This window comes from Rhea americana, unplaced genomic scaffold, assembly GCF_003343005.1.
Source record: "Rhea americana isolate MKP2758 unplaced genomic scaffold, rheAme1 scaffold_105, whole genome shotgun sequence".
Classification (NCBI taxonomy): Eukaryota; Metazoa; Chordata; class Aves; order Rheiformes; family Rheidae; genus Rhea; species Rhea americana.
In genome coordinates, this window is record NW_028185095.1 from 2498045 (window position 1) to 2519144 (window position 21100).

Here is a 21100-nt window from a genome sequence, read left to right on the forward strand (position 1 = left end):
TTTATTATTATTATGAGCTTAACTGAGATACTTAAGATTCATAGTAAATACTGTATTTGGTATTTGCTACCCCAGTGTGCTTTCGGTGAACCTGTGTACGTCCTGTTTAACTAAATTGGAGTTTTTCTTACACATTTTGTGCAGTGTTTTCTGCTGGAGCAAGGAAAAGATTTTTAATAACAGCCAAGACCTTTACTATGGTGGCAAACATTTCTTTAAAAGATCTGTAGATCAGAAGAGCTACATTAAGCTTTCTGTAGGATCTGAAAAAACARTGAGTGGATATGTTGCATCCATTTTAATAGAAGATTTATTCAAATAGTGTGCAAACCCCTATAATTTTGAATTTGTTAGAAGTGTGTTTCTAATCCCTAAATGCAGTTATCGAGCCCASAGGCGTTTCAGGTGTGACACGGAAGGGCCTGCATTAACTCCTTTGGCTGTGCCGTTAACCCAACGAGCACCAATCCGTGAGAGAGCTGATGGATTCACTCCGAGCCCCGCCGAGATCGTTAGCTCCTTCCAGTCTCAGAGCCCAGCTCGTTGCGTGKGGAGGGCGGCAGGCGCGTTTGGGGGTCGTTCCTGAAGTAAGCAGCTCAGCAGCGGCCCCGGGCTCGTGTTGGCAAGAGGGAGGCGTTATGCAGAGCCCCTCGTCCTGGCCCTGCTCGCCCACGGCGCCGTGCCTGTGCCCTCGCAGCTGCTAGCTCAGAAACCGCACTGGTGTAGGACCTTCTACGTGACCAAGGCCAGTCAGGTTGTTTAAAAATAAACTAACTAACTAACTAGCCTAAAAAGAGAGAAAGCAAGAGAAATTACAACTGCACTTTTAAAGTATTTTCCTCTACTGTTAGCTGCAGTATTTTAGCTCTTTAAGGCCAAGGCTTCTTGCCTTACTAATTGAAGGTTTTAGCATGCATTAGTACAACGGAATTTGTTTGAAGATGTGACTTTATATGCATGCAGTTTTATACYAGTTCTGTCATCAGAAGAATCCATATACTTATTTTTATCTCGTTCTTGTAGACAGTGAAATAACTACCGTAATTTAGTCAAACATATCCTTTTTTCCTTCAGTTCTGGTCAGAGCTTTCCTACCCTTATTTTAAAACAAATATTATTACAGTTTATTCTGCAAAGTAGTTGGGTAATGTCTTCAAAAGCAATCAAGAAGAGAGAAATAAAAGYGTTTGGCTCATCCTTTAATTGAGGCAATGTTACTGTCTCGACAGATGTAACGTGGGGCGCAGGAGTTCCACAGATGAGGGGTGCAGAAAGGCCAGGACCCAGCCTCGATGGCCAGAGCCCATCACCGAGCTGTAAACAGGAGAATAACTAAAGCAAAGCTGAAAGGGCACAAAGAATTTTAAGAAACTTGAAGATCCCCCAAGTCACTAGAAGCAAGACCATGAGGAGCACTGAAGGTAAGTATTCAAAAGTAAATCAGTGCATTTTTTTTAAACAGACTTGGGATTTCATTTGGGTAGATTTGTACTGTGGGAGGAAAGATTGTTGCAAAAGGTATTTCAGGTGATATAGAAGATTTGAAGCAATATTAGAAAAGCTAATCAAAAGAACAGTAGACAGCAGAAAAATTCAGCATTTAATAGTGCTGGAGTAAACAGTTTAGCACCCATATGTGGACCTTTTTACTAACTGAAGAAGGAAGAAAAAAGCATTATTGACCTAGAAATTATCAAATTCCATTGAAACAGTATATAAAGTACAGTATTTTAATGGCAAGAAAATTATAATTTTGTAACAGTGTGATTCATACAGAGTATTAGTCATAATTGTTAGTAACATATTTTGACATAATTAAACAATAGAATTCCACTTATCTGCAGCAGAAAGTACTCAGCACCATTCTTGACCTAGATTATATTGAAGAAAGTAAGTGTAGCTAGCTTGCCCTGAGATGAAGCTAGAACTTTACAGTGAAATGTAAAATGAAGTRCTCTTATTCTTATATGTTTTCATAATCAAAATACAAGGTTATACCGTGTCAGCAGCCAGCAGATGGAGAAAAAGAACGTCCTAGGAAGCTCAGAGAGCACACTAGGAATCTGAGCTATAAATAYCAGGCTAATTCCATAGCTTTAAGATTTCTCCAAAGCTTTTTTAAATCCCTCAAGAAAAGACTGAAGAGATTCCTAATCTAAAGTGCCCCAGTTGAAGAAATATGTGCATTTTTCTTTCTAAATAAAATGATACCGGTCTGCAGTGGGTTGTTTGGGCATCATGGCAATTTAATGTAGTTGAGTCCTATTGCTTCAAAATATGTTTTTTAAACACACTGGTATGTTTCATTCTCATCAGTAATTTATCCCTTGTTAGTCTTCATCAAGCAGCTTGTACTGGGAAAGGAGAAAATAGAACCTGTGTTTACGGTATTCCCACAGAATCTTTGATGTTCCCAAGCCATTTTGAGTCTTTTTTTTTTTTTTTTTTTTTTTTTTTTTTTTTTTTTATGGAGAGCTCTCCCTTTCAGTAGAGAGAGTTAACGGAAAAGCATTCTGCTTTGGTAGGATTTTATGGAAATCTGGAAGGCATTGTGGTATTTTCTCCTTGGCATTTGTAAATTGTACCTATGGACTCTAACACTGTTGTGGCTGTATATACTTGTTTTTCTGGTTTCTGTGCTTGATACTGTAAATTCTTGAAAGCAGACTTGCTGGATTTCATAGCTTTCTGGCGAGAGCATTGCTCCCTTTGTAATCAAATTCAGCCAGTCTCTGATGTGAATAGGTCATACGGCAAGCGTCTCCAAGAAAAACGCTGAATTCTAAGATAAGTAAATTGTTGAGTGTATAAATGAATGGATTCTTCTCTCTATGATGTTAGATGAAAAGACACAAGTACTTGTATTAATGAAGCGTTGTTTAATGTTTTCTGTTGAAGACAGCAAAAACAGTAGTTTGGAAAGCCATGAGACAGAACTATCACATAATCATGGAATGGTATCGCTTGGAAGGGACGTCTGGAGGTCATCTGGTGCAACCCCCTGTTCAAAGCAGGACCAGCTTTGAATAGGTTGCCCAGGGCCTTCTCCATCTGAATTTTGAGTATCTCTAAGGTTGGAGATCCCACGATTTCACTGGGGCTCTGTACAAGGATATATCAGATCATCCTCATGATGAAAATCTTTACCTAATGTCTATTTAAAACATCGCATCTTGAGACGTAGAACTGTGTGTTCTACCTCTTGGCCTTTAATGTGGACATCCAAGAAAAGCCTGGTTCCATCGTCACTTTACTCTGCCAGCTTGTTKAAAGGAGCAATGGGATCTCCCCCTTCACCTTCTCTTTTCAAGAGATCTCAAACCTAGATCGCCTATCCTCTCCTTCCTTAAAGRCTTTGTCACTGCTTTAAAATCTTTTTTTACTTTCTGGACAGACATTTTGCTTGAGAAAAAGGTATTAAAAATAATACCTTTTTCAGAAACTTCAATATTTTSTTACATTTTCCATCTGTAAGAGGAAGATGCTTGGAGAGCTTGAAGAAAATACTTGTCATAGATGTTCAGTTCTCACATGCTGGGAATTTTACAAGCTAGTAAGTTAGTGAAACCTTGGCTAGGATATATTTTGCATTTTGGACTCTGCTCTTTAAAAAAAAAATTTTTTTTGTTAAGTGGAAGAGGGCAAAGGAGAGCAACAAACTAGCGAGAGACTTAGAAAGCAGGGTGGTTAAAGAACAGTTGAAAGAATTTGGTTTGTTTATTGTAGGAAAAAAGAATACTGTAGGATGGATGTGAGGCGTGAAAATGATAAGAGCTTTTTATAAAAGCAATGATGACAGTTCCTCTGTGGATTAAAAAAAAAAAAAAAGTTTAATTTGCACTAAAGATAATTTAGGACCGATATTAGGAGAAAACAGGCTACCTTTTTTATTTTCCTAATATCTGACTGTAAGCACAGATGGAAAACCTGGGAATTTTTACCTACAGCTGTGATGAAATCTCTGATTGAAAGTTTTAAAAATGCATAGAGAAACAGCTTTCAGAGATGGTCTCAGTAACTTTGACCTTCCTTCAGCACCAGTGGGCTGCCTAGTCTGCTCTCCTGAGATTCCTCATCAGATTTGCAGTTTCTGTAATTCTGCCAAATTGACTCTGGGATTAGCCTTGTTTTACGTCCCTGAAAACTWCTTCTACTGATGATAACATATTTCAGTTTAGGGTATTTGGTATTTAAAGTCTTCCCTTACTGACAGYAAGTTTCATTTCATAAAAATGAACCAAAGGCCTTTTTTTCCTACATAAAGTGCTGTAAAAGAGCTTCTCTGAGGTGGAGTGAAATGCAGGGTCAGCAGTATTTGGATGTTTGCCATTGATTTTGGTGAATTCAGACTTTGATGGAAATGGTATGCATCGTTGTAACATAATAAATAAATATATTAAAAAAAGAAGCAGAAAACTATCTTACCTGTCTATACCTTGAATTCACATTTCTTATATTTTTATTCCAAGAGTTGATGGCATCTATTCATGACACAAATGGCCACGTTTGTTTATTGTTTGGGGTTTTTCTGTGACACGATATATTTGTGTTAGTAAATGAGTGTCTTTTAATCAAGCTTTTAAAATGTAATAGAGGGAAATAGGGAAATGTATTACTAATTTCTGTGTACCCCGTGCTCTTTACTCTTGCTTTTGTTTTCTCTGCTTTGATGAGSTGGTGCAGTGGTTTTTTACTTCTCAAGCTTGAATTCCCTCTCAAGAGAATCAGACCTTTTCGTGTCCAGCTTAGAGCATGTGCATTTTATTGCACACGTAGTAAAATCAGGTTTYACAGTGCATCAAGAGAGCCAAGCCACAGATAGCAGACAGGACAGAGTTGCACATCTTTACCAGGGACCATCTAGCTCTACCTTGCACCTAACAATATCACGAAAAGATGAAATACCAGTCTTTCGTAGTATTGAACTRTTTTGGAAAGGGTGCATAGTAGTGTTCCCTAGGAATTCTTGAGAATATTTAGTATATTCAGTATGAATACACTCGCTCCTGTGTCCCTGAGGAAAGGGGGTATTTAAGGTTGGAAAAAAAAAAAAAAAAAGCTTTTACATAATGTATGGTTAGTAGCCTGCATATCCTTTTTTCAGAAGCACAGTAGATTGACCTTTGTTGGTCAGAGTCCAGATAGCCAGAGCTTTTGTATTTTAATATTTCTGTTATCTGTGGGGGAAAAAAAATGTTTAAAAGTGGCAAAAGCATATGCTTTTAGAAGTCTGTTGCAAAAAGATTCTTTAGATGCCTGTTGCAAATGCCCAGACTTCTCTCTYAAATTGCAGATTAGCAGCCTAAAACATTGAGAAAATATTTCACGTCCCCATCTCTGAAAAAAGAAATTTCCAAAATTGTGGTTCTGGAAACGTACGCAGAGAAAGGGTTTTTTTGTATATATATGTATTTATATATATAAAATCTCGACTTTTTAGCATCATTTGAATGGTGAAACAACTCCAAGGAGAGTTTCACACCCTTGTAGTAAAATGGAGAGCAGAGTGATTTTTATAATCATAAAAACACATATTTCATTTTCTAGGAGCCAGAAAGCAGTCTTTTGCAGTTTATTGGACAATGAAATTTGTCCTTGTATTAAGGTGTCAATGTGACTAACTCTGACAATGGTTAGCTAAAAATTCAACCTAAAAATATACAGAAACTAACTGTTAGATACTATACTCATTTGAGTAGATTAAATATACCTTGCCTTTCTCAAGGCACGTAAATCTCTGAGTGAAGGGGATTATGAGTTGGTGAGTGTTGCCAGAACCTCTAATACAACAACCTGCAGAGAATAGGTGCAGATTGATGAAGTTCTGAGCTCGTCCTGGGAMAGCAAGACCACACAGAGGTTTTTGACTCACTAAGCGCAAAAAAATTTTATCTGAAACTAAACATATACGCACGGTAAAGAACTTTATTGTCAGTGATGCTGGAAGAGAGTAAACTTTAATAGAGTAGATTTTTTTTAAGTTGTACATTAGGTTATCTTTTATATGCTTATGAAGTTTTATTGAACTAAAATATGTACAAAATATGAAGTGCAAGCAGGTACTTGTTTCAGAGTTACAAAGTAGAAACACTATTTAAGGAAACATCGCTATTTAAATGAGTATAAATATTAAGGCCTAATTATGAATAATTTAATATTGAAATCTTAATATACTAAGAGGACCATATTGCTTATCTTCTGTTTCAACTGATTCTTTGTTTTTCAGCTTGGAATGAACAAGATGAACATATCCACCTTAAATCTAATGCTTAATGAGGAAAAAGGTCAGGTTTTTTTATCCTGTATACTACTGCTAATTAGCATATTAAAAATATATTTGCATTACTTATTTCATATTTCTTACACAGCAAACCGAACACAAGGTTTAAGAGGAGACTGAGAATTTTAAATTCAGACATATATACATAAAACAGTTGACTCATACCCATTTATGTAGAAAAAGGAAACTATATAAGAAAAGGTCAAATATACGAGCCTTCATAGAGATTTATTTTAAAATGGCTAAACTTAAAATTAATGCACCTCTTGTATGTCAATAATTATTTGTCGTAATTTTCAGAGTGAAGGCATTTAAAATAATTAAAATAAGCCACTATTTTTTGTACATAGCCTTAAACTTCTGAGTGCTTTTTTAGAAGAGAGAGGAAGACTCTTAATACTGACTATCTCATAAATAAAACAGTGGGGCAAAATTCTCCAAATATGCATTCAATTAGTGTATCGCTGAAAGAAAGTGAATAATAATCTACTAATGCTAGAAAGAGATTCATACATCATACCATACAGGTTTGTAGCATACCAGATTTCAGAGAGKCAGCCTAAGCTCTCAAGCACTTTTATTGTTATGCCAGATAATGCAAACACTACAGCATTAAGGAGTCTGAATAGCTGATTTTTGTTATCTTATTTTTAATACCTTAAGAGTATTTTCATGAGGGAAATCACTGAGTAGAGGTGCATATTTCAGTAAACAATATTAAAAAAAGAAAGACATTTGGAGAAAAAATTCCATGTGTCTAAAAATAGTATAGTCACATGACTTATTACTTTGGCACAAAAGCATAATTTAGAAGCTTAATTTGCAATCCTGCTATGTTTTTGACATTCTCTTACATAGATACTCAGTCTGAATTATTCAAATGATTCATATGTTTCTGTGTCCTGAACTTCAGGTGTCCAATACAAAGGAAGTTCGTGTAGTTTACTGATGTCTCTGCATTTCAGATTCAGAAGCATAATTTTATTTTTACCCTTTACTGCTGTATTTTTGACATTACATTAGCACAGTTAATGGAGGTTTAGGTTATCTTAACTGAGGGATAATTGTCATGGCTGCAGCTCAAAGCTGTTGATCATATTTCCAGTAACCTGATCTTTTCTTTTCTTCTCTTTTTTTCTTTTTTTTAACTGTGTAAGTAAAGATGAATTGAATTTTCCTGCTTTTTTTTTTGTTTGTTTTTGAAATTCATACAAGATACATTATAAAACCTGTTACAAAATTATATATAATCATTTGAGATTTTGGAAGACTGAAACATGGACATTGAGGGAACAAGTTTTTCCTTTCTTTATGTGCTTGAATCTGCTTTTGAAGTAGTCTGAACCTTCATAATATTTGTAGCTGAATTTCTGGATAATAGTGTGTTACTTTTACAGCTTTAAGTTTGCGTTGGTCTGTAACTTCCTTATCACTTTTTCTGACAAACATAATTGTCTACAGCGATCATTTCTTAATGTATCCGTGCATTATGTTAGCAAGAGAGAGGAGAGCCGTACCCGCTGTACCGCGCAGATTATTCTGTTTCGATATCCATTTTTGCTGGGGCTGTTGCTCTTTGAAGGTCTGAATTGTTTCTCTCGTGTAGGTGCAGGCTGCTTTTTTTTTTTTCCACATTTTGCAGTTGTCTTTTCTTGTGATACAGGGTCTATTATGCCAACTTTGCATGCTAGACTTCTAGAGCTTTCTAGTCTCTTTTAGAGCTGACAGAATGTCCACTAATTTTAAAAAAAATCAGTGTTAAAACCGTGAAAGGGAAGCCACAGAGAATTAAGGTAGAGGACATCTAACTTCAAAATTAAGTACTCGTCCTTGCTCCAAAACACTAAAATATGGAAAGGAATTATGTCAACAAAACAAAATAGCATCATAGAAATACTCGAAGAGTCTGTGGTAAAGTAGGTTTTAAAGGAGGGAGAATTTCTTACGCACAGAAAGCTTAAAGGGGACCAGAGAAAGAGGCCTTTCCAGTTGCAGAACTGACTGCATGTGTTGAACRAGAGTGATGCGAGGGAAAGAGCAGAAGAGAAGAAGCTGATCGGAAGGAGAGTTTTAAGTATAATTTGTCTTTGTTATAGAAACTTTTATCCTTTTAAACTCATCAGATTGCAGCCTCATTAGGYAAACTCTTCTCTGCTGTGTAATACTTTACTTGCTGTTCTGTTTTAGAAAACAAAAAATCAGTTTGTRTAAGATTTCTGCAGCTTTGTGTCTGCAGATGGAAATGAGGCCATTGAAAAGTAAATGCATGAAAGGCTTTTGGTCATTTTAAAAACAGAAAAATCTATGTCCATGTTCACTTCTCCTAGATCGATAGRTTGTTGAACACAAACATTTTTCTTTATACAAGCTCCTCTTTAGAGTGACAAAATGGATATTTCTTCACTTCTTCTTATTAGTGTGTAGGCTAGTGACATTTTATTTCATAACATTGCCTAAAAAAGGCTTACTGATAATGGTGACATGAAATGCTGCTCTGCAGAATAACTKGGCTATTTTAAATTGCTTGTGTTCGTACCAAATATTAGTTTCAATTTTAAAGGTAAAAAATGGCTTTGTTTTGGCAGTATGGAGTAAATATAAGCAGCGTAGGCCTGTCTCACATACACACAGTTTTGACCTTTTATTTCCCTTGCAAAGACAGGAATTTAATGTGGAATGCCTGAAAGAGCTTTATGACCCTGCTGTATTCTCGTATGGACCCTATCAGGTGACGGTTATACTTAATAAGTTCTTCCAGAGTAGAGAGACCTGAGATTTAAAAGGACATCATTGCGTTTCCTGCCGTCTCTTTTGATTGCCTGGTGACTCGGTATCTGTTTTTGTCAAAGCCCTGTTAGCGCTGCCGTGTACGTCTGTATGTGCCCATGTGTATGTGCAGAGGAAATCACCAATTCCCTGAAGGAAATACTCTTTCCCTCTTTTTATTGGCATTGAAGACCTCAGTTTCCCCCATCTTGGGGAGTCACGCAGATAGATGTGTTAAAAGGGAATCACACTTTGAGAAAGTTTCAGATTTTGATTCTGTGCTTGCACTAAATAAAGGATGGGAAAAGAGTCGCTCTCCTTTCCAGTTCAGCCGTTGCTTTGGAGAACTGTAGTGATAGTTAGCTAAAGTCTCTGAAACTGAGGACACATTGTAGCTCCTGGGATTGTACTTTTTATCTGTACTGTACGTACTCGTAGGAAGGGTTACAATTTCTGTTAGTTAACAGCATTCTGGTCCAGCGTAGCCTAGTAGAAGAAATTTGTACAGTACAGCCTTAATGGTCAGCCAACATCCCTAAAAATAAATCCCTGTTTTTCTGTCAGAATCTTTTCCCTAGCTATCACCCGTTTCCCTGTTGTAGGTTCCTAAATAGTGTGTCTGCAGGGACTGCTCCTATCGTCTGRTCTGACAGTGTTAAAAAAACAAATGCTGCAGGACTGTGTCCATGCAGCTAAGAAATTCTGTCTGAGCTGGGGTGTATGCAGTGGGCTACTGGTAAAAGTCATTGTGGATATGGGGAGGGCTGGGTAAGGTGGCCTTAGGTTTTGAAAATGTTCACTGTTTATGAGTGAATTCATCCAAATGGCTCTTATTTTATAGAATGGTTAAATTGGTGTCTTCCAAGTTCAACACCATCAAAACCAGTTTAAGTGAGGACCGCGTGAGTCTTGTTCCAGTGTCTAGCAGTGCTGTCACTTGTACAGTTCAAGATACTTTACTACCAGGGGTAGCTGGACTGCTATAAATTGCTTCTGCACTAAAAGCAAACTAAAATGTACCATTTTAATTAAATCATTCAATACAGATCAATTTTATGCAGTGTATTCTTAATACTCCTTATTTATGAGTAAGATGAAGATGTCTTTCTCAAAACAAAAACCAGAGTATATCATATATACAGCTATGTTTTAGTCCTAGAATCCAATACAACCAAATATACTTTTGCTACATTTGTTCATTTAATCACTCACGTAGAAATAACACTTCATAAATTGCTCAATACCAATCTAATTAGTGAACAGAAACGCTTCTTTTCAAAATGGAAGAGCATTCCCCAAAAGCGGTGGAACAGTCACTTGTTTCTAATTAGATGATATAAGAGAATTCTAACTAATTGCTTTGATAGACTTAAAAAGATTAATAGTTAGCAAGTGATAACTAAATAAAAGCTCATTTTAACTCTGCATAGTTTGAAAATAATGCTCTTTAACAAGCTAAAAAGTTGTGTTAGTTCTAAAACCCTGAGACCATGATTTGATGGCAGTTCTGTTTCTGAATGTATGTGAACTAGTATCAGTAAAACAAAGAATTTTATTTTAACAGTAATTGGGGGGCTAGTTTTTAAATTGTCATAACTATTTCTGTGATAGAAAGTAAAGCTTGGAAATGAGTTTGATATTTGAATTTATAAGCAATATGTTTTGTGGATGGTCTATGTGTTTGCAAAATTTTTTACCCAAAATCTGTGGTCATCCCCTCAGCAGGTGCTGAGTTTTGTACATCAGAGAAGCTCTCTTTTGTCAAGTCCTCTAAGCAGCTTTTGTCTGTAGTGCATAGAAGATTGCTAAAACACTTAAAAGTTCATTCTTAAAAAGTTACAAAGCATATTTTCCATATTGGAATGTCAGAAAAAAAAAAAAGACTTAGTGAGCTTGCATCCACCTATTAATGAAATAAATGTTACACTGATATTATTGTGATAGATGTAAGTCCAGACGTGGATTCATCTGTCACAGGATAGATATGAATCCAAACTATTATTATCTAATTTAAGTTTATTTTTACTTTATACCAAGTTTTCTGTTTCACCACTTAACTAAAAATTGATAAAGAAAGCATTAACAGCCAAGCATTCAAAGAGGCTTTGAAAGTGGAGCATTTTTAGAAGTGAGACAGCTGCATTAAAAATTGAAAACATATTTTCAGCATATGAAAACTGGGGAGAAAATTTTCATAGGAGGAAGGTTATTTGTGGGGGAAGTAGAGGGAAAACAGTTCAGTGCAGTTTTATGTATTTCTCTCATGAAATATTTTTAAACGTATTATAATGAAAGTGGAGTGCAAAACAAATCTAAAAGGCATGTCTTGGCACACAGAAAAAAAGGAGTAATTGATTTGGATGTGGAAAGTTGTGTTACTCGTGGTGAGATAACATGAGCTGTCTGGCGTTATTATGAGATTACAGAGAAGAGGTATTTATTACATGGCTTGATGAAAATCAGGCCTTTTGGATAGAAGCCAGCGTGCAAAACACTTTGGATCCGGTCCAAAATCCAAATACTTTCTTAACCAATAAAAATACTTTGGTTAGATTACTTTGATGGAGAAAAGGAGAAGGGTGCATCGGAAGAGACAGTGCTTTCTGCAGTGGAGTTGGGAGAGTCTGGGCTGGTAGGAAATGTGACGGTCTGAGCGCTCAAGCGGATGCTCCGTATGGCAGGGCGTTCGCAGTCGCCTTGATCCCTGCTGGGTTTTAAGCATCCTTTTTCAGCCGCAGGAGGGTTGCTCGAACCTAGTAGCATAGCGCCAGTGTCCTCTGCCGTTGTCTCCYTAGAAGTTGCAGCTCCTTGTCCAGGCTGGCCCACGTCACCGTTTAAAACGTATCGTGCAACCAGCCCATGCCAGTGGTAGGGAGAAGARGAGCCAGGCTCAAGCAGCGTTAAGGGGCTCCCCTCGTGTTTTCCCCTGCGACCTCCCCTAGCCCCGGTTTYGTGGAGGGCTCCTTTGTGGAGGCAGAAGCCGGAGGGATTCACTCCCGTTGGAAGGGAGCTCCGCTACGCTTAACTTTCCGTGGTGTCGTGCAGTGGAATAAAGTAATGGATAGCAACTCTGTGCGGGTTTTAGCGAAAGATTTTGTGGCGACCTCTTATTTTTGTCATTTGTGCCTAATAGATATATGCGATGGTTACAGTAAGCCGTTTTTGATTATTTTATTGCCRGTTATTTGTGGAAATCCACACTGAACTCTTGCTGAGGTTTACTGAACTAATCTCGCTTCCATAAGCCTTTTCATATAAACACATAAAAAAGCGACTAGTTACACACTGATGAGCTATGTGCATCTAAGAAGCTTCCAGGGAGCCTCAGCCTTTTTTTTCTCCTGTAATTCATTGCGTACAGGCATGCTGGCATGTCCTCACAGAGCCCAACTTGCACAAGTGCAGTAAATTAGAAAATAAAAGGTCCAACTCYGTTAACGGGAGGGAAGGAATAGCGTTGCTGTTTTCTGCTTAGGGTGTGTGTGGTGTTTGAAGTACTTTTGTACCTTGGGAAAAAAATGGATAATCATATGTGCGCTGTGATTTTTACATCGCTGAAATCCTTGTATTATTTTACGGTTCTTCAGTCTCTAGTAGCTCGCAAGAAAAAGTCATATAAATAATAAATTTTGCCAAAAAGCATATGACTGAAGCAGCCATTTTATTCCAACTCACTGTACCAAGTAAAATACCTTTAAATATTTGCCGCAGAAGAGGCAGTTAYGTGAATTCTTTTACTTCCTGCCATGCTATTTCAAGATATATGCAGCACAGAAAGATGGTTTATCTGATTAGATGATAAGCATTATGGCAGTGATAGATTGCAACATTAGCTGATAAATGGCATTGYAGAACCAGTAAAAATATAAGATTACTTAAAAGTGTCTCTTGCTGCTTGTGCAAAAAGAAAAAAATTAATGGCTATTATTTCCTCGTAATGGACCCGGTGTAATTGCCCTAAGTAGCAGCAAGTTAGGCTGGGTCAAGATGTGAGCCTTCTCTGTAGTGTCTGCTTCCAGTATTTCAGATGTGTATTTTCTGATTCTAATTTTACTGCATTACCAAATGTTAATTCTCATTAAAAATAATGGGGAGGTAATTTACTTATTTTAGTCTTACATGGAACCTGTAGTAAATATACCAGTGCACCTTTCTGCAATAATAATGAAAGTTAAAGGTAAATTCAGTCTTACGTTTGAAACACTGCCTGTTATCCTGCTAATTGGGATAAAACCAACCTAGCAACCAAGACAAAACTTGGTTAAACGAAAAGCCGCAGCTCCGGAGCCCAGGGCTCGAGCGTCTGGTACTCTTGCCAAGCGCTTTCCGAACCCCATCTCTGTTTACCAGATTCGGAGATTAAGGGCTATATTGGCTGTRTGTGAAAGATGGCAAGGTGTTTCATGTGACGTTCCCTCTAATCTTCTTTAGCTTGTCCTTGTTCAGCTTGTCGGTGAGCAGGGCCCGCGGGCGGGCAGCGGGAGGCACGGCCGCGCGGAGCGCCGCGGGCGRCGCGTGTGCACGGCCCTGCCGGCTCGAGGAGCGGGGAGGAGGCTGCAGAGGCAGGCCTCTCTTGGGAGAAGCCCCAGGTGATGCCCACAGAAAGCTCTTTTCTCTCTTACAAATTACCTTGATTTGGTAGGTGAAGCAGCAGATACGTCCCCGATTATGCCTTGCGGCTTTAAACATGTATCCGGGCTGTAGGTCAAAAACTTCCTGTGCAAACCTCTAGCGATATATTTTCCCCATCCTTCCCCCAGTTTTGGCCAGCCCACAGTTACACCGTGCTGGGGGGCTCCAGAGGACAGGGAAGCTGAAACAGATGCCTGCAAGCTGCGGGAGGCTGTTCGGGAGGCTGCCTTCCGGGCGGGCGTCGCAGGGTCTGTTCTGTGCGGCTCTGCGCCGTGCCCGAGGGCGTTTGTCCAGCCTGCTTCTTTACTGTCCTTATCACTCTGTAACATGCTAGMTAGCTTTTTTCTCTTTATGTGACATTCTGAACTTTACATTTGTAAGTAGCACATCCAAAGAGCATGTATCACAGAATAGTACTTAAAGGGATCTTTTCAAGGTCTGTATTTCTCTCTGGAGTCTTCCTTTAGTGGTCTTGAAGAGCTGCTGTTAYTGTTACGTGTAAACCAAATGTGTTGTTGATACTGTTGTAGAAATATTCAAAATCCTCAGTCTTTTTATCTTAGAAAACTTTTTCTTATAAAAGTCAGCCAGGTCTGTAGCAACAGTTGCTGTAYTTAAAAACGTGAGCAGTGGGAACGATAAGGCAGAATTGGCATACAATTCCAAATAAACCTGTAGTAGAGTCTTTACTACAACAGAGAGTCATCAGTGCCCTTTAATGTTAGAGTTTGGGGATTACTGTTTTATAGTTTTTATAACATACTTACTAGAATTGCATATTCAGTGTTTGTCTCACCTTAATAAAACTTCCAAGCTCGAGAGTTAATTCTTGTCTGGACTACTTACAAAACTTTATTTTGGGGGGATAACAGTTCATATAATTCTGAACTTCTTCAAAGAAGACTTGCTCATTCAAGAATATCAGAGAAGTGTATTAGTTTTGACATTTAAGTTATTTTGTAGGCATTCTGACATCTATGCAGAAAAAACTGAAGGTTTTGATATTAAAGTTAGATTAAGAAATCCAGTGATGCTGGCTTTTTCCTTTTTATTGTACAACTTTAAAATTGGTTATTGTAATCTAGTGTAAATGCAAAATTTTCCATTCTTATGGATGTTRTCAACCCAAAGAGCAACTTCCTTCMCATTAAATTTGTTTAGKTTTAAAAACAATTTATAAAGGGCATTAACTGAGCAAGTCATTCAGTGATAATTTTGAATAGAAGCATTTGTGAAACTATTCAGTTAAAAAAAAAGCGTCCCTAATTCACCCAAACTATACGTTAGCTATTTAATAACTACAGTTACAGATGTAGTTCAATTGCATCCGCATATAAATAGAATATGCTAGTGAGATTCTGTTTACCCTAAGCCTTATTTTACAGTTTTGTTGATGCTTAAAATTTTGATTCTATATACTCTGGATGTATATGATATCTTTATGTAAACRGATGCAGATGTGTACATATTCCTGAGTTACAGAACTGGGCTAAAAGACACAAGAAAATGGCTCATGTGTTTTCTATATCTGTATTTTTCAGACTGTTTTATTGGAGCTGGGGAGTCATGAAAGAATCTCAAGAAGAGAACTTGGATAATGAATGGAAGATAAAAAGAAAACAAAAAGAATGTGGCATATAAAGGGTATAATACCTGGAGGTATTAGATCTGACTCATATTTATAAAAATGAGACGAGCTTTCACAAAATACAAGTTATCTTAGACAGTCATCAAGCTTGGAGCCATGCTGTTGAACTAGAAATTCTCCTTTTCCCCATTCTCCTTTCTGACAGGTAACAAAGGATTGGTGAATTACCATTTTCCCAAGTTGGAAGCACTAATTTATATATATATAATCCACCCTTATGAATATATAAGGAGTTAAACATTGCATATTTAATGTGGATTATAATGGGAAACTGACTCRTTAACAAAAATGGCCACTTTTAAGGACTTGGTTTCAAACTGAGCTGGAGCCTCCCAATGCACTTTGTACAATTTGGGGAAAGGTGTACTGAATGGCCTTCTTTGGGAGGCCATGATGACATGTAGTAAAAGGATATCATCTTACTGTTGATATCTTTGAAGACTCATAAACAGAAACAGAAAAATGAATGGAGGAAAGGAGTGTGACGGAGGGGACACAGATGGAGGGCCACCAGCAGTGCAAGTTCCAGTTGGGTGGCAACGACGGGTGGACCAAAGTGGAGTGCTCTATATCAGGTAAGGTTATGTAAAGTGCTTACTGGTTTTGTTTTCATTGTAGTTTTGCCAGAACGTGCGGTAAATGAGTGACTCAAATAATCTTTTGTGCTCAAGAACTTCAAGGGCTTGTTCTTCGTCTGGAAGTGCTAGACCAGTTTTTCCACTGGTATTGGTGGAGCCCCTTTAAGGCAGTGGAGTTGCACCATTCACATGCCCACAACATGCGTTCGGTCGTTCCAAATCTAATATTGCTAAGTCTTGGAAAATTTGATACCCTTGCTATACATCTTGCTTTAGGCATGARTAGTTCTTTATTATTATTATTATCATGTGGATTTTAAAGTTGAGCAGTAGCAGATTTAACCTCACTTAATATTTTTGTTATTCAAACSTTTTACAATGAAACTAAGCAGAGAATTAAGTTACACGTCGCAGCTGAGGTGAAGAGAAAGTCATGCTGTCTCCATCTTACTCCCAGATGTGTAAGCATTGCCTTTCCCTTGCACCAGCACTGGATTTTCACTAGACCCTTTGCCAGTCAAGTTCCACTCAGTGACCAGGCGTGAAAACAACTTTGGGCGGATCAGACAGAGTGGGACTTTCTTCTTCTGTCAGCAGCCAGTCTTCAGTTCAGTTCATGTGGTGTCGTGTAACTTTATTCTGCCATTCTGTTCTTCTTCCTTAAGTCTTGTCTGGGTTTATGTTCCAGATCTACATTATACTTTTGCATTTTTCATACTTCCCTTTGGAAGGAAATTAAGTGGTGTAACTGTTCAGTAGCTCCAGAAATCATCAGTTTTCAAATGTTCTGTGGAGGTTCTGTGTTCAACATCACTGATGTTCTCCAGCAAGATTTACTTGTACAGATTTCCCCACGTTTCTCATGTGGAAAAACAAGGACAGGAGCCTGGATTGTAACCTCTCACTGAAGTTTTAGGTGTTTTATTTGTTTATTTTTTAGCTTATTGGATTTTTTTTGGTTCATCCTGGAACAGTTGCAAATAAATTAATTGAAATTACTATTAAATGAGTATGTTTGGGCAGACTATAAATTAATGTTATTGGTTAAAAAATCAAAGTTGACTTTAACAAAATATAGATGTATCAGATTTACACCACATTAATATTAAATGATTACCAGTCTATTATTTGCTTAATCTTATCCCAGTATTCTGTGATTAAAATTGCCACTTCTTCACAACATTTTATATAGTACCAATGTAGAATTCTTTAATGAGTCAAAGCATACTCTAGTTTTACACTGAACTGCCATAAAAAATCAAATACATTTCAGGATTTTTTATTACATTCTTAATTAGCAGAATCAAACCAAGTCCATGTCAGTGATAGGCATGTCAAAGATAAATCACTTTTCCCATGTATTTCTCATTATAGCTGTAATTTACTGGGCCTCTGCCTTAGTTAAAAATCAATGAGAAAGAAAGAGTTGAGTTTTTTTTCTATCATCCCTATACCCAGGCAACAAGACTTATTTGGTATTTTTATACAGTTGGTTATCCTACTTAATTTTGAACTTCATTTAGTACAGCTGTGAGAAGCAGACCACTTAGCCTGTGCTGCTGCTTCAAGCATGTTGCATGGGTGCTTATGAACTGGTACATGTTGGTATCATTCTGACAGTTACTTCTTGTTTTTATATACGTGATCTTTGTTCAGGCGGACTTTTGAAATATTTCTCTCCTGATTTGCCTGGTGCAGAGGGTTGTTTTTACTCTCAGTCAGTTCACCAGTTGCCTTTTCCGTCTTGGAGAAGCTCMTGTTATTTCCACCCTCTCCCCGAGGTTTGCCCATGTGTTGCTTTTCCCTTTAGTCCATCAGTTCATTCTCCGGTTGCCTTCTGTAGTCCGTCCCAAGGAAGGGAAGGCTTCACAGTGCATTGGACATGTCCCGCATGTCCTCATACATGCTTATCGGGCCAAGGGCACCGTCAGGCCGGACGTGCTGCCGGGACGGGTGGAAGTTGGCCGGTGCAGCCTCCTGCTTGGCGTCAGCGCTGGCCTGGGTCAGCCCGAGTTAGGGCAAGCTGAGCCTTCGCCTTTCGCAGCTGGAGAGTCTCCCAGTGCTCGGGTAACCGGGTGCAGTGCTGCAGTAGCTAACAGCTTCCCTGGAAGTATTCACGACTTTATTGAGAGAACGGAAGGTMAAGCAGTATTGACTCCAAAGCCATCTAAGAGGAAAGTAGTGTGTGTATTAAGATTTGACGTGAATAAAGGGGAACGGATGATCCGTGCTACATAAGGACTTATTTTGTTTGTGCTTTTGTGTAAAGCATACACATTTTCTCTCAGCTATCAACTCAACTATCAACTCTGGATTAAATTCATAAATTAATAAATTTTTATTGTCTGGTAACAGCACTGAGTCTCAGTGATTTTCATAGTAAAATTGTGCTGCAGTCTTAAAGCAGAATTCAGGAGCCTTTTCTTCAGGGTACTGTTTGTAATAACCACGAGCGGAAGAAACCGAGAAAAGCCCTTTGGGTAGCAGGAAAAGATTTCATAACTGTCAGCAGCCGATCCAAATACGTCTTTTAATCCGTTGTTTCTGTGGGGTGCCGAGGCACCTGGGTTCCTCGGCGACGGACAGCTGGCGGTGCCTCGTGAAGCTGTGGATTGCCCTTTGCGGTAGAGAAGCGCAAGGAAATTGCACCCGCAAAGGAGACCCTCCGAGCACGCACGCACGCAGGTCCGGGGCGGGTTTAACCAGCGTGCCGAGGAGGCGATCCCCCCCGAGGTTCCCTGTGCCGCGCTGAACCGCGCCGCTCCGTGAGCCCCTTCGCAGAGAGCTGCCGGGAACTCGGCCGCCCTGGGCACCGGGGGAACCTGGCAAGCCAAGGGGCTGCTAACAAGCAAAGTTAAACAAGAGCTGGGTTCTTGCAGCCAGCGAGGCCTTTTACCAACACGGGTGATGTGGTGTCCTGGCTCYGGAGCGTCTCCCCAGAGATGCCGTTTAGCAAGAGCTTGTGAAGCGTTGAGAAAGGGTCCAGGGGGATTTTGCATGTGGGTGGGGTAGTATAGGGCAAATGGCAAACCGGACTGCTCCGATGGGAAGCTGAGTTGCATCTTCAGCTGCAGAGCTAGCCTGGGCTGAACAGTCCTTCACCTTGTGCTTGCTCCAGACAGGCTCTGAAATCCCGTCTCGTCAAAGTGACTGAGCAGCTCTGGGGTTCTGGAATAAAATGTGATTTTTCTTTATTATTGTTTTTTGTTCATTTTATTCCCCCATCAAAGTGCTTCAGTTTAAGGCAGGAAGAGTTTGACTTTCTAGCCTACCTGTTACTTTTTCCTTCCTTACCTGTATTATGTGTTTTTAAATTGCTGTTTTTCAGAACTTTCTCTGTTAGGTATTTTCAACCTAAGTAATTCTCTCTAAAATGACTATTTCAGGCCATTTATATTGGCAAATAAATCAATTAAACTGTTAGCATAACTTTAAATGTCATTTGCAGATGTTGCTATATATATAACTTAGACTTTGTCACGCAGGATTAGTTGTTTATACATCTGATTTGAAATACGAAAGTTTGTCATAGTTTGCTATTTTGACTTCTGGCTTTTTTGTGATCCAAAATATTCCATTGTTTTTGTTAAAATCGGGGCTATTTGCAGCTGCCATTAGGAACCAGTTTTTTGGCCACTCCTCACTAATTATTTTATGCTTTCACCAATAAACAGTTTAGATGGCCAAGTAATAAAGACCAATCTGGAAGCTGGAGACTTGTGACATGAGAATTTTTTTCATCTTATGAATTAGTGATTTTGCTGTAACAGAATTTCCAGTGTCCTATTTTTGGATATGGAGATAATGATTTTCTGGTGGGAGTTAGAGAAATCCATATGCGGTTTATCAGAAACTCGCTGGACTGTCTTCCTGGTGTAATATTTCTCAGTTTCAGTGAGAGATTTGAAATTTTAGTTGAATAAAACCAAATTGTTTAAGCACCTGACAGGCAGAGCAGCAGCAGTTTATTACTGTGCCTCATTTCCCATGTTGACTTTTCCTATTTCTTGAAACATGCTTTTGTGATATTTTCTTTTTAGATTAGATTCCCGTCCTAAAAAGTACTGATGAGTGTCCTGCCTGCCTGGAGCAGCAGCGGTGGGACGGAGGGGAGGGAGGTCCGTGGGCATTGCGCTGGCTGCCTCCCTCGTACACTCTAGAGGAGCAAGGACAAGGAAAAGTAATCTCGGTGTTGTCACGCAGCAGTTAAGGATTTCCAGCATGACTGTAATGTGAAGAATAAATACCCATAGTCTCGGTTACTTCCGTTTCTCCATGTGTGCCAGGTTTGGTTTTTGGGAGTCAGATCTTCCTTGAAGATGGGATTTTTTTGCTCYTTTTAAAGCATCATCTTAGGTCTAAAAAGCAGGTAGTACTGTGAAACACAATATGAAATCCTAGCTGTGGTATTTTTCCCGTTCACTATGTGAGCTRTTAGAGCAGTAGGTAGAAGTTATTACCTATCGGATTGCTTTTATTTATCATTTCTCTTCCTTTTCAGTCCCAGTGGGTCTTTATTATCCTGCTTGGAGCAGGTGAAGACGTACTTGCTGACTGATGGAACATGCAAGTGTGGCCTGGAGTGTCCTCTTGTTCTCCCCAAGGTAAAGAAAAGCCTACTTTTKTATCCCTAATTACCATCCTTATCCACTCTGTCAACTGATGCACTACGTTAGACCGTAATCTCTGTTCACATCATGTATATGACATTTTTATAACATAAAATAAATCTTCCTTTCCTCCTCCCCTTCCCTCTACCAGTCTCTCCCCCTCTCCATTCGTGGAGAAGGTCTGATTTTGTTCTTGCTGTGTTTGAACACTTTKCTGTCAAGTTAGAAACCTTCCATCAGCAATGTTATGTTAATATACGAAAATCAGAGAAGCCGACTTCAGCAGTAGCATCAGCAGACGTTGATATGTGGGATGCTTCCGCATAARAACCCAGCAGCTGCTAGGATTAGACCAATAATTCATGTGTTTTGATAACGTGTTTTRGAAGTAAACGTAAAAGGTACTCCATATACATAAATATAACAGAGATGTATTACTTCCAAAACTAAGCTGAATCACTATAACATACTAAAATACACAATTTTAGCATCTACATACAAATGGTAAACTTTCCTTCTTAATGATAACATGATCTCAATCACACACGACTCCTCTCTCCTCTCCTCTCCCCTTTAAACTCTTTAA

General features: G+C 38.6%; 1 protein-coding gene across 11 annotated transcripts in view; it reads left to right on the forward strand.

The window, feature by feature from the left end:
• MBD5 (methyl-CpG binding domain protein 5) overlaps positions 1 to 21100 on the forward strand; it is an 89985-nt gene that overhangs the window by 27956 nt on the left and 40929 nt on the right. For 6 of the 11 annotated variants that reach the window (XM_085308633.1, XM_085308624.1, XM_085308640.1 and 3 more), the window contains 3 exons: positions 1230 to 1421; positions 15220 to 15901; positions 20406 to 20508. In XM_085308633.1, the coding sequence (XP_085164759.1) occupies positions 15789 to 15901; positions 20406 to 20508 (216 nt within the window). In that variant the 5' untranslated portion in view covers positions 1230 to 1421; positions 15220 to 15788. Of the gene's footprint in view, positions 1 to 1229; positions 1422 to 6226; positions 6285 to 15219; positions 15902 to 20405; positions 20509 to 21100 lie in introns of all 11 variants that reach the window. The other 5 variants (XM_085308563.1, XM_085308581.1, XM_085308597.1 and 2 more) reach the window with 5 other exon arrangements.